This window comes from Schistocerca cancellata, chromosome 8 (assembly GCF_023864275.1).
Source record: "Schistocerca cancellata isolate TAMUIC-IGC-003103 chromosome 8, iqSchCanc2.1, whole genome shotgun sequence".
NCBI lineage: Eukaryota > Metazoa > Arthropoda > Insecta > Orthoptera > Acrididae > Schistocerca > Schistocerca cancellata.
The window spans coordinates 238,778,625-238,791,415 of NC_064633.1; the positions used below are offsets into that span (position 1 = coordinate 238,778,625).

At 44.1% G+C, this 12,791-nt stretch overlaps 1 protein-coding gene across 1 annotated transcript in view; it reads right to left on the bottom strand.

The window, feature by feature from the left end:
* Positions 1–12,791, bottom strand: part of LOC126094691 (myrosinase 1-like) — a 145,033-nt gene that overhangs the window by 55,161 nt on the left and 77,081 nt on the right. The window contains exon 8 of the mRNA XM_049909216.1: positions 5,392–5,540. Coding sequence (XP_049765173.1) covers positions 5,392–5,540 — 149 coding nt within the window. The remainder of the gene's footprint in view (positions 1–5,391; positions 5,541–12,791) is intronic.

Below are 12,791 nucleotides of genomic sequence, written 5' to 3' on the forward strand. Positions count from 1 at the left end.
CGCTCTAGGCAATTGCCGGGATTGTTCCTTTGAAAGGAACCGATTTCCTTCCCCATCCTTGACACAATCCCAGCCTGTGCCGCGTCTCTAATGACTTCGATGTCGACTGGGCGTTAAACCTAATCTTCCTTCCTTCTTTTTCCAGTGGTAGGCCCACTGACAACAACGAATACAGTAAGGACACTACATTGCCTTTCAGACGTGTCCTGGTTCTGCGTTTAGCGTCACCTTTATCGTTAACCAAATGTGCAAGCTCGGAGGAGAATTAACTTTCGTTACTGTCATATGGACCAAAGGCCTGACGGTAAGACGTGGAGCGCCTATGGGTATGTAACTCATTCACATAGCAGATAATGGTGATTGCAACCGTTACATTTCTGACGAGTTTAATTACAGCTGATGGTGCTCTATCTTAGAGGTCTCTGTAACCTTATCTTACAGCAAGATAACGCAAGAACGGATGTTGTGCTTACTGTCTCCACCTATGTCGACACAGAAGGTGCTAGACTGTTGCCCTGGACAGTACTGTCTCCAGATATCGTATCTGTTCAAACCACATCTGATCATGAGTTGTCAGTGACAGGCATGTCACTATGCACCAGGCACTTTAACTGGCACAGTGTTGAAGCACTATGAAGTCACATCTATCATCGTAGCTCAGTTAGAGTCGACGCATAGTTGCTGACGAGGCTGCAGCTCCGTTTACTATATTTCGCACCCTGTACACCCCCAAGCATCTACAAATTTAATCACGTATTCTTTCTACAGTACTGTTCTTTAAACACGCAAATATCTTCAAGTGTTCCCCAGGATAATGTGCTGCGACCATTGCTATTCATATTGTGTATCATGACCTTGCAGCCAATATCATTAATAACTTCAGATTTCTGCAAACGTTGAGATTACGTTGATGAGGCACTACCGGATGGTTGTAATTAAAGTGCAGCTACTCACAACTATGCATCGTGAACTATAATTATCATGTGGCAGCCAACCTCGGTAGGTATTCTAAAGCGTTCATAGAAACCGATTTGCGAAGGGGAAATATTTAATTCTAGATTTGGCCGTCAGTTGCAGATCTGGTGCTGTGAGTGCACGAAATGCATTTAGAAACGTTTCCATATGTACTGGTTAGGAGCAAGACGTGGGCAGAAAAGGTCAAATAAAGGAGAAAGGTGTAATGTCCCCAGAATGAGATTTTCACTCTGCAGTGGAGTGTGCGCTGATGTGAAACTTCCTGACAGATTAAAACTGTGTGCCAGACCGAGACTCGAACTCGGGACCTCTGCCTTTCGCGGGCAAGTGCTCTACCAGCTGAGCTACCCAAGCACGACTCACGCCCCGTCCTCACAGTTTTACTTCTGCCAGTACCTCGTCTCCTACCTTCCAAACTTTACAGAAGCTCTCCTGCGAACCTTGCAGAACTAGCACTCCTGAAAGAAAGGATATTGCGGAGACATGGCTTAGCCACAGCCTAAGGGATGTTTCCAGAATGAGATTTTCACTCTGCAGCGGAGTGTGCGCTGATATGAAACTTCCTGGCAGATTAAAACTGCGTGCCAGACCGAGACTCGAACTCGGGACCTCTGCCTTTCGCGGGCAAATGCTCTACCAACTGAGCTACCCAAGCACGACTCACGAGCCGTTTTCACAGCTTTACTTCTGCCAGTACCTCGTCTCCTACCTATCAAACTTTACAGAAGCTCTCCTGCGAACCTTGCAGAACTAGCACTCCTGAAAGAAAGGATATTGCGGAGACATGGCTTAGCCACAGCCTAGCGGATGTTTCCAGAATGAGATTTTCACTCTGCAGCGGAGTATGCGCTGATATGAAACTTCCTGGCAGATTAAAACTGTGTTCCAGACCGAGACTCGAACTCGGGACCTTTGCCATTCGCGGGCAAGTGCTCTACCACTTGCACTTGCCCGCGAAAGGCAAATGTCCCGAGTTCGAGTCTCGGTCTGGCACACAGTTTTAATCTGCCAGGAAGTTTGAGGTGTAATGTTGATTTTATTATTAGCCGCTGCTTGAAAAGTTTGTTCAATGTGAGCAGCCGAGACGTCAACGAGATGCTTCATTCTAAAACGACGTGAGCAACAGTTGCTCGCAGCCGTGCCGTTGGAATCTGAGAAACTTGTTCCTGTGTACTGGCCTTTATATCAGCTGTCCCTTGTAAACACATTCTTGTAGGTACCCCCAGTGCCAATATCGCGGATTCAAATTAGATGATCTTGCAAGCCATGCATCCTGAAAACTTGTGGATTTTTACATTAAGGGAATCTTTCACCGGGCGGGCGACGTGAGGTGTTGTCTCATATTTTACGAAAATAGTAGCTCCCGCAGTGTTTCGCTCTTCTGAAGCAGGAATCACATGCTGTACAAGGAGGTCTCGATAACGTGTAGACGTCGCGGTACACCTGACAGGCAATCTGGGTGTATTCCCTTCAAAGAAGAACGGACCGAGAATAAAGAAGCTTGTCAATACACATCACACATTCACATCCAGCGGGTACAGTGGCTCCTCGTAAGCGTGTTTAACAGTACCCCAAATTAGGCGGTTCCGCGTATTCACTCCACCGTATAGCGTAAAATGTGCCTCGTCACTCCATAGAATATTGACCGGCCACATGTCATCACCTCCGATCCTTGCCAGAAACAGAAGAGCTTATTCAGATCGTTTTGCGGATGATGAGGTTTCTGTTGCTGCTCCGTCTGGACCTGGTACGGGTATTAGTGTGTTGTTGACCACAAAACTTTTCATACTGTTGACCACGGGGTGGACAATTTTCGTGACACTCCCGGAGCACTGGAACTACCTGCGACACGTACTTCATGGTCAGTTACAGAAGCAGCAACCTTGTTAATAACTTCCACCGGGATAGGGCGCGTTCCATTTGCAGGTGCCAGACTAAGCTTATCCGTGTTTTTGAATTTCATTATCATCTCCTTTAAGGCATTTAATGACATCCAGCCTCTCCTCAGACCTTTTGGTCGGCTATTCTCTTTCATTGTTACACTTTAGTTGCTGCCGTTCACATGAAACAGTTTCCCTAACAGCGCACGGTCTCTCTTCTCGATAGCCATACAGTTCACTCTCATTACAGCTAGTCAAATGATAGTGTGGATATCATATTGTCACACAAACAGTGTACCGCGCCAGATTTGCACCTGGTGAGCAAAACTGGAACTAATTTTTTTCGTCATATATCGGTTCCGCATTAACGCATTTGCATGATTACCAAGTTTCGCAGCCATACGATAATTACGACCCACAATGGACCTCACTGAGTAGCTGCACTTCAATTACAACCACCCTTTATTTGAAAAAAAAAAACTAAAAAAGTGCCCAAATATTCTATAGGATCGTATAAGATTTAAAATTGATCGAAATACTGGCAACTTGAGTTAAATATTCAGAAAAGTAAAATTGTGTATTTCACAAAATGAGGAACTGTAGTATTCTGTGACTACTGCATAGAGGAGTCACAATTTGAATGAGTCAACTCATACAAATACAGATTTAACAATTTGTAGGCGTGTGAAATGGAGCGATAACAACGTTCAGTTGTACATGCAGCACATGACAGACTTCCGTTCGTTGTTAGAATATTGGGGAAATGAGATCAGTATACAAAAGAGTTTGTTTATAAAATGCTCATGCGACCCATCCTAGGACAGTATGCGGGGCTGACACTCGTACGAAGTAGGACTAACACAGAATACTTAAAGTATACGAAGTAGTGCAGGTCGAATTGTTATTTGGCCCTCGGGAGAGTCTCACGGAGATGCCTTAGGGGTTGGTGGTCTAATGGTAAAGTGCGATCAATGACACCGTAAGGAATCCCCGCCAGATAGTGGAATTTTTCAGTCTTTACGGTACCCTTCACCTCTCAGTGATATGAAGATAAGCAAGGAAGACTCTGGTTCGGATTCTACGTAAACTGTCGGTCACTTTCCCTCAGTGTGACTACCGAGGTAGATTAAGGGAGAAGGTCGCCGAAATCGATTCCAGATAACTTGGGAGCGGGCAACAGAACACACCTCTTCATGGTCTAAAAGCGGATGTTTGAAGGCAATGCATAGTATTCCCGCGAAAGTCTGCCCACAGTTTCAAGAAACAGCTGCAAGTGAAGAATATAAGTCTACACTACGGTGTGTAAACTATAACTTGACCAATTTCCTGAGGTTTTGTGTGGAGCGGAGGAAGCAAGCCGGACTCCAAACAGACCGCCACAGAGCGCGCTGTCGTGCGGGGATGACAAGACCCACCTGCCTCCAACAGTGGAAGCGCACTAACATGCGTTTCATGCTTCCGCGAAAGCACAAGTCACGCATGGAGACAAAAACCTCGTAAATGTTTCCCGACCTCGAAACTGAAATCGTCTTATGTACTGACATGTTTAATGACAATGCTAACTGTAACAATTCTGTATACTTTTGATAAGAAAGGAAACGAATTAACTGACGCGTTTGATACCCCTTTTCCAACTCACAGCCAGTCAGCTTTCAACCTCACTTAGATCTCAGGCTGCGGCAAATATCAGTGTGCCATCATTTCGCATATTTATTTATTTTTTTAATTTACTGGCTTTTGGGACGTGCCTATAAAGCTACCTCGACAGTGTAAGATACGACAGTGCGGTTCGACGATTCAGAACGTCAATAGAGCGAAGCCGCATCCTGGTACGAAATTACACACGACTGAGACATTTTCCTGTCAGTTATGCTGGCAAGAAGATAAGGACAACGCAACACCCATTCCTGGAGTGGACAAACTCTCCGATTTCTAACTCACATTCATTAGCTTCGGCAACTCACAACCCACTGTCACCTTTCAACCTACCCTCGATATCGAGCTACTCTACAGATCAGTCGGTCACCATAACCCACATTCCAAAAAATAATATAGACGGAAAATAAAAATTGTCAGTGTTCTGATCTCTTTCTGTATGCGCTGTATGACGTCCCACGCAGTATCATAATTACGATACCGAACGAAATCGACGTCCGATATTGGTAGTATGGTAAGTTCATTTGACCCAAGCAAACAAACGAAATAGAGTGAAGGACAACACTGTAACACAGTTAATAACAGAGGTTACCTCATACAGAATTATCGGCTACGTAACGTTGGCTGAAAAAAAAATGTCTACTGGCCGAAGCCTTCCGGCTCCTGCCGATTTGTACCGATTTAGGACCAGGGAGCTGATCCAACTGAGCAACTCCCTGCCTATCGCTTCCAAAGAGAACATCAGACTAATTACAGGGCACCAAGAAGCGTTAAACAATCATTCCTGCATCGCTCCATTCCTCCCCCTCTCACTTTTTCGTCCAATTGATTCTGTTTGATCGGAGTCACTCACCTGGCAAGTTATATCACACTTACTGACCTTCAGCCAAGAAGATGCAGACACGGGCCAGCTTGGGTCTACAGTCTTGATTACTCCCGTATCACGCAGGATGGACGGTTCCTGGCCAGACAAACCATCCGTTACCAGGTAAGTAGAATAGTGGTTGAGACCAAAGAAGTCCGCAGATCCTGTAACAGAAAGCTACATATCAAACCGATGTGCGCGTTCCTTAAATTTATAATGTAAGTTTTGCGACTATGCCTATTCTCAGTGCTACGATGATGATGTCTGTCAGAATTTTATTCGCCATTGCTGACAGAATGTTTGAACTTTCAGGTTCGTCACTGGGTAAGGTAGAATATAAATAAGTTTCGCTGTGACAGCTGCAGATTCCTACAAGGTAAAGGATCGACCCTGAAAATTATTATTGTGCCAGCTTGAAATAAATTTCATCTCCTTCACTCCAGTTAGAAATTTGAAATACGACGTGTTCATGTGTAAGATAATGTTATTACATTGTCTCGCTTGCCATCGCGTTGTCATGACTGACATAATTCTAATGCTGACAAGGTAGAGAGGCATTGGTAGAAATTCACTGCCGGCCGGTGTGGCCGTGCGGTTAAAGGCGCTCCAGTCTGGAACCGCGTGACCGCTACGATCGCAGTTTCGAATCCTGCCTCGGGCATTGATATGTGTGATGTCCTTAGGTTAGTTAGGTTTAATTAGTTCTAAGTTCTAGGTGACTGATGACCTCAGAAGTTAAGTCGCATAGTGCTCAGAGCCATTTGAACCATTTTAGCTATTTAGAAATTCACTGAGCAACAAAATTAAACGATTATACATTCTAAAACCTAGTAATTGTATCCCATTGTGACTAGAAGTTTGGAATTTGGTTCAAAGGAGCCTACAGCCTTTATCTGTAGTGGTGCAAAACCACTAGAGAATATTCGAGTGACAAGATTCGAACTGAACAGTTGGAACTTCGTCATTCATACGTGAAATTTGTCTGTAGAAAGATAAAAGATTGTCTTCCTAACCAGTCAAAAGAAGCGATATCGGGTGGAACATCGGCGCTCTTGTAACTCGGCTATTTTTTCGCCGGTTGCAACAGGAGTACACTCTACTTACAGCAGAAGCCAGGAAGAATCTTGTCACACTAGCATTTTCTTTAAGATTGTCACTTGGAACCTTGTCATTTGGAAGGACAGCGTAGTCTCTGTTTTGCTAATTGTCAATAGTAACAATATAAAGTTATCGCATATTTTGTTCACCGATCGTGTTAACAAAAATGTTGCATGTGAATGTATCTGAATGCATGAAACTTTGTTCGTACGTTTTCGTTCGCGTAATTTTAATGAACTGATAAACCGAGTGCACGCTGTGCAAAGTTCGTGGTCAACGTAGTCAAATACTATGGCCGTTAGTTCATATTTAATGTCTATGTTTTGTAACCAAGGAAGGGGGTGGAAGGCTGTTGAGAGAGCTAAGATGGAGTGAAACATGGAAGTACTTTAGTGGAGGAACGGTTCATAGCATGGGGATAGAAGAAATATTTTGAAACGCTTTTGAGAGAGTGACGTATCATGAAGAGTGCTGAAGGAAATACTGTAGTGAGAAAAAGCTAAAGTGAAGCTATTTTGAGAAATTTCCGATCTAATGAAGAGTCTGTTTTGCAGTGCCTTTGTTTTATGGTGTACTATGCAATGTCCCTCAGAAATGCTGGCAAGTCTGACGGACATTTTCATAGTACAACGTAAGAAATTGACACTGCGGAAAAGTATTACATCCCTAGAGAAGCCGTGACAGTAATGAATAAGTCTCTCCCTATGAGCGGAACATAGCAATTGTACGAGAAAAAGACGTGAACGCACGTTGACATATGGGGATCTGGGTAGGTGGGAGAGGCGCGCTCGGGTAGCCGAAGTGGTTAATATGACCACTCAGTGAAGTGAGAAATTGGGTTCGAGCCCCGGTCCGAAACAAATACTCATATGTCACCAATAAATAGTGCAGCTGACGTCTAATCGTATTCGTCAATGTGATGACATTTTATCTACTTCATACAACTGTAGATCGTAGCTGTGCGTATTTCTTCAGAGTATTATTGAGCTACACAGTATTTCATGAGCGTAACAAAATAAAATACAGAGATGAACCAAAACAATATGATTACCTGCCTGTTATCAGCCTGTTGATCCACGTCTGGAACGTAGTACAGCAGAGACTCTGGTAGGTTTGCGAACGTATGTGGCACCAGATGTCTGTACACATGTCACGCAACACCATTAACTTACTGGCCAGTGGTTAGCGGGTGTGGAGCTGGCATCTGATAATGCCCCAGATGTTTTCCACTGGCTCCAGATTAGGCAAATTTGACATTACCTTGAGTTGAATACTATGCTCCTCAGACCACTGTAACGCTGACTTTATGACCGTTGGCCGGCCGCGGTGGTCTAGCGGTTCTGGCGCTGCAGTCCGGAACCGCGCGACTGCTACGGTCGCAGGTTCGAATCCTGCCTCGGGCATGGGTGTGTGTGATGTCCTTAGGTTAGTTAGGTTTAAGTAGTTCTAAGTTCTAGGGGACTTATGACCTAAGATGTTGAGTCCCATAGTGCTCAGAGCCATTTGAACCATTTTTTATGACCGTTGGAAGACGCCGTCATTCATGGGGAAGACATTAAGCACAAGTAGAGTTGTAGAACTATCGTAGGGTACCGTCGGCTACTGTAAGCAAGCGTAGACTACGGCAGTTTTCCTAGTAACTTTGGTCAGTCAAGGTCGCCTCCACCTTATCCACACGTTGGGTTGTGTTGCATAGTGTCGGGCGTTACCTTGTAACGATCGCTTTCTATACATATGCAATCAGTGTTATTAAATTCCGCTGAAAATCAGATGCGACGAACCTCTATAAACTGACTGAGGTTATATAAAGGGCCGGGTAACCTACGGAAATTTTTGTTCTGCATAATTATCATCTTGCCTGTTTCTTAAATGTAAAACGTATTTATAACAAAATTGAAATTGGCAGTATTTAATTCTGGTTTTATTTGAAAATTGTTGGTTTGTAACGTGAAACAAAGGGATATTGTAATAAAAATGAAGAAAACAATCCAGATCTATCATACAGCGCTAGAAAACGCTATATCTTCAACAAAAAGGTAAAATTAAAAAAGAAATCGCAAAACAAAAATATGTCGAATATCGCTTCAATACTCCCTCGAACTTGTATAAAACTTATTTCTGTTACTGATAAAGAATTTTCGCATTTATCAGTAATAACAGGAATCTCTTGCCTTTGATTATGATGAAGTTCTCTTGGGTACCAAATAACAACAGAAATTATATATATTGTTTATGTTTGTGTATGTAAACTGTACTGGCATCAGAAATACCTGCTTTGGTTTCATAAGAGCGCAGAAGTCACACGATCAACTAATTTTTACTGCTTATAAAGTGAAATTTATATTTTATGAGGATATAAAATACACAATGTACTAACACTGAATGATGTGCGGTTCCAGTTATGTGCAAAGAAATAGAAGAAAAAAATGCAAGGAGAACTCATCCGTTCCCATTTTCTCCCTTACACATTCGTTTCTGTGTCTTTCCCTACCAATTCTATCAATACAACCGATAATCCTACCTTTAGTTACGTCATTTATCCAAAGTACCAGAACGACCACACCGTGGTTTTGATAGAGCGAAACTCTAATGCGAAGGGTTTCATGTGGTCCTGAATGATGTACACGTAGTGCAAAGGTGCCACTGCAACTTTCATTACTACCAGCTGAAAATCTCCGATACCATATCACTGCCGCCACCGACCTGTGCGGCTGGCGCATTTTCGCAGCGAACATCCGATCGGATGACGGCACTGCTACCCGAGATACGTCATCCGACCATTTACATTACCAGTACGACGCAGTACAACTTTAGCCCCTATCAGTGTTGGCCACCTCGTCAGGGATAAATCGTATCCAGAGTGTCCCAAGAATTGAATCTGTCGCAATGCATCGGTAATACTGACACTCGGTATTAATATTAGACCAAATTATATTTTCGCATAGACTGAATTTGAGTACTCTTACACAACATGTGTTTGAAATATGTTTTACAGTTTCTTTAAAGTCAGCACCGCCATTAGATAGTTGTTTATTTACAGTGCAAATGTAACGCTGTAAATGAACAACTGTCTAATGGCGGTACTGACTTTGAAGAAATATCTTATGACTGTGGCCCCACATTATGAAAAAATTATTAAATTTGCCTAATTTGCTTTACTTATTGTCTTTCTGCAGCACTATGCAGAAACTATGAATTGTTATAGCAGTACTACATTAAAAACGGTATTATTCGTTATAACCACGAATCGTATGCTGTTGCGGTTAACGTTTTGTTTCCCCTTCTGGATAGCGAACCACAGCACACTAGGTAATAATCTCATGTCTCAGACGAATATAAAATGATTATACGGGAGTGTGGCTAAATAGTGCCCTAATCAGGTGAAGCAAGAATTGTAATTAGTTTATGTGATTATACAGGGTGTCGATAACTAAAGTTCCAGTTCCTAAACGCTGTAGAAAGAGAACCACTGTTCAGAAAGACATCAAATTTGAACAGCATATTATTGAACAGGGACCGGCCGCTGTGGCTGAGCGGTTCTACGCGCTTCAGTCTGAAACTGCGCTACTGCTACGGTCCCAGGTTCGAATCCTGCCTCAGGAATGGGGGTGTGTGATGTCCTTAGATTAGTTAGGTTTAAGTAGTTCTAAGCCTAGGGGATTGATGACCTCAGATGGTAAGTCCCTTAGTGCTTAGAGCCACTTTTATTGACACAGTGTGTGATGTTATGGAACAAAATTTTGCCACTAGATGGCGCTGTAAACGTGTTAACTTAAATTGGATCGGCTACAAATGACAGAAGAATTGCAGTATGACGGCTGCGGTTTGAATCGCACGTTACACCACCCGTGCTGTTCAGCGTGCCTGACTGCACAAGTTCGGCAGTCAACAGTTCTAGCATGGTTAGCAAGATAAGCCCATCAACCACGCAAGGTCGTTCCACATTAGATGGGAAAAGCCGGTTTTTAATTGCACTGAGGCCATAAACCTCATAAAATGGTACACTGCTGTCCAAAATTAAAGCAACAAACGGAAATTTTGCAAGACTGCGTTTATTTTGCCACAAAACAGTGTACACAGGTGATGGTAAAGTAGAAACAATGTAAAGAATTCAGAAAGTGAACAGTTGCAACATGCATAATTGTAGGCAAGAATGTTCATCGTTTTTTCCAACTTAACGGATTTGCACACACATTCTGACAACTGGTTAATGTATTCAGCATGGGGCGTGACCACCGCTGGCAGAAACACAGGTATGACAATGACGGGGCATGCTGTGAATGATGTCATCAGTATGTTATTGAGACAATAGCGCCCGTTCCTCCTGCACACCTGCGTGCATATCTTGGAGAGTGATTGGTGGATGCTGACATGATGCAACCAGTCTCCTCGTGCATCCCAGACTTGTTCTATGGGATTCAAATCGGGAGAGCGAGCTGGCCACGCCATGCGTGCAATATCTTCCGTTTCCAAGAAAACTTCAACCACCTGTGCTCTAGGAGGACGAGCATTATCGTCGATCAATACGAAGTCTGGGCCCACAGCACGTCGCAACAAATTCACACAATGTCCCAAGATTTCGTAACGATACCTGACAGCAGCTGAATTTTGGCGGTTCACCCGTAGAATTCCGGGAAGAGATGTTCATGTGGTTAATGTAATCCCTGTCCACATCATTAGGGATCCTCCTAGATACTGTTCTGTTTCCACAATATTTGAGCCCCGAAATCGAGTTCCACGTTCCCTCCATAGGTGAATCCGTCGAGAATCACACTTCAGACCAAATCGGGACTCATTTGTGAAAAGAACATTGGCCCACTGTTAGACGTGCAGGTGGCATGCCGACGACTCCACACTAGATGTTCCCTTCTGTGAAGACGCGTCAAAGGTACACATACAGCAGGTCTCGGACAGTAAAGGGTACTGTGCCGAAGCCTTCTGTAGACCGTTTGCTCGACACAACACGTCCAGTGGATGCTGCGGGGTGAGATGCAAGTAGCAGTGCACCACTAAGGCTGTACCAGAGTGCCCTTACAACCAAGTAACGGTCCTCTCTTCCTGATATCACAAATAGTCGGTCCTGCCCTGGTCTTCGGAGCACGGTTTCTGTCTCTCCAAAATGTCACGATATACGAGAAAGAACAGAACGATCCACATTTCGTCATCAGGTCACACCAGTTTGCGACTGTCCTGCTTCCATTCTTGCCTTGGCCCTCCACAGAAGAGGGCCTGGTAGGCATCTTCTCTGTGACATACTGCACCGTCAGTGACTGCATACACAGCGATTGTGGGTGAGGGACTACCGGGCAAACACTACCCTGTTTGATACTTCTTCTACGTCTTCGTAGGCGTTGTTGTCGATTGACCGTTGTGGTGTCACCGCCAGACACCACACTTGCTAGGTGGTAGCCTTTAAATCGGCCGCGGTCCGTTAGTATACGTGGGACCCGCGTGTCGCCACTATCAGTGATTGCAGACCGAGCGCCGCCACACGGCAGGTCTAGAGACACTTCCTAGCACTCGCCCCACTTGTACAACCGACTTTGCTAGCGATGGTTCACTGACAAAATACGCTCTCATTTGCCGACACGATGGTTAGCATAGCCTTCAGCTACGTCATTTGCTACGACCTAGCAAGGCGCCACTACTAGTTACTATTGATACTGTAATCATGTACCGTCAAGAGCGACGCTCATCATTTTTGGATTAAAGTTAAGTATTCCACCAGCTACGTCCGTTTTTCTAAATTCTAATTTCCTTGTCCTGTTCCAGACCTCACGCCAGCCTGCGTGAGCTAAAACGCGTGCCTTTCGGCTTCCTCTAGTATCCGTGTTGGCTCTCCTGCCAACCCACAACAACCGGAATGACAAGTTCCGTACAGAAGACAATCGTATTGACATCTGTTGACAGTTTGTATGATTATATCGTGAATTAGACATGGAACGGGGAAATAGTGGTTTTAATTTTGGACACCAGTGTAAATAAAATCGATTTTTAGTTGTCCTGGCGCTAAGACCCGCATAGAAACTAAATGACATTGATTTCTAATTGTCGTGAGACAGGCGCATTACGTGTTGAGTATGCTGTTCACCGTTTTCTGACATAAGTTGCAATCGAGAAACAACATGTTTCACAACAGAATGGAGTGTCTCGCGGGTGACGTTGAGAATGCGTTACTCAGAGCGTGCCTTCAACTCAGCTACGTTCGTAATTGGAGCATTGAACACATCTTTCAAGTAACCCCAGAGGCAGAAGTCAAACGGATTGGCATCAGGTAATATTTAGGGCCGGGGTGTGGGAAAATGAGGGCTGATAAT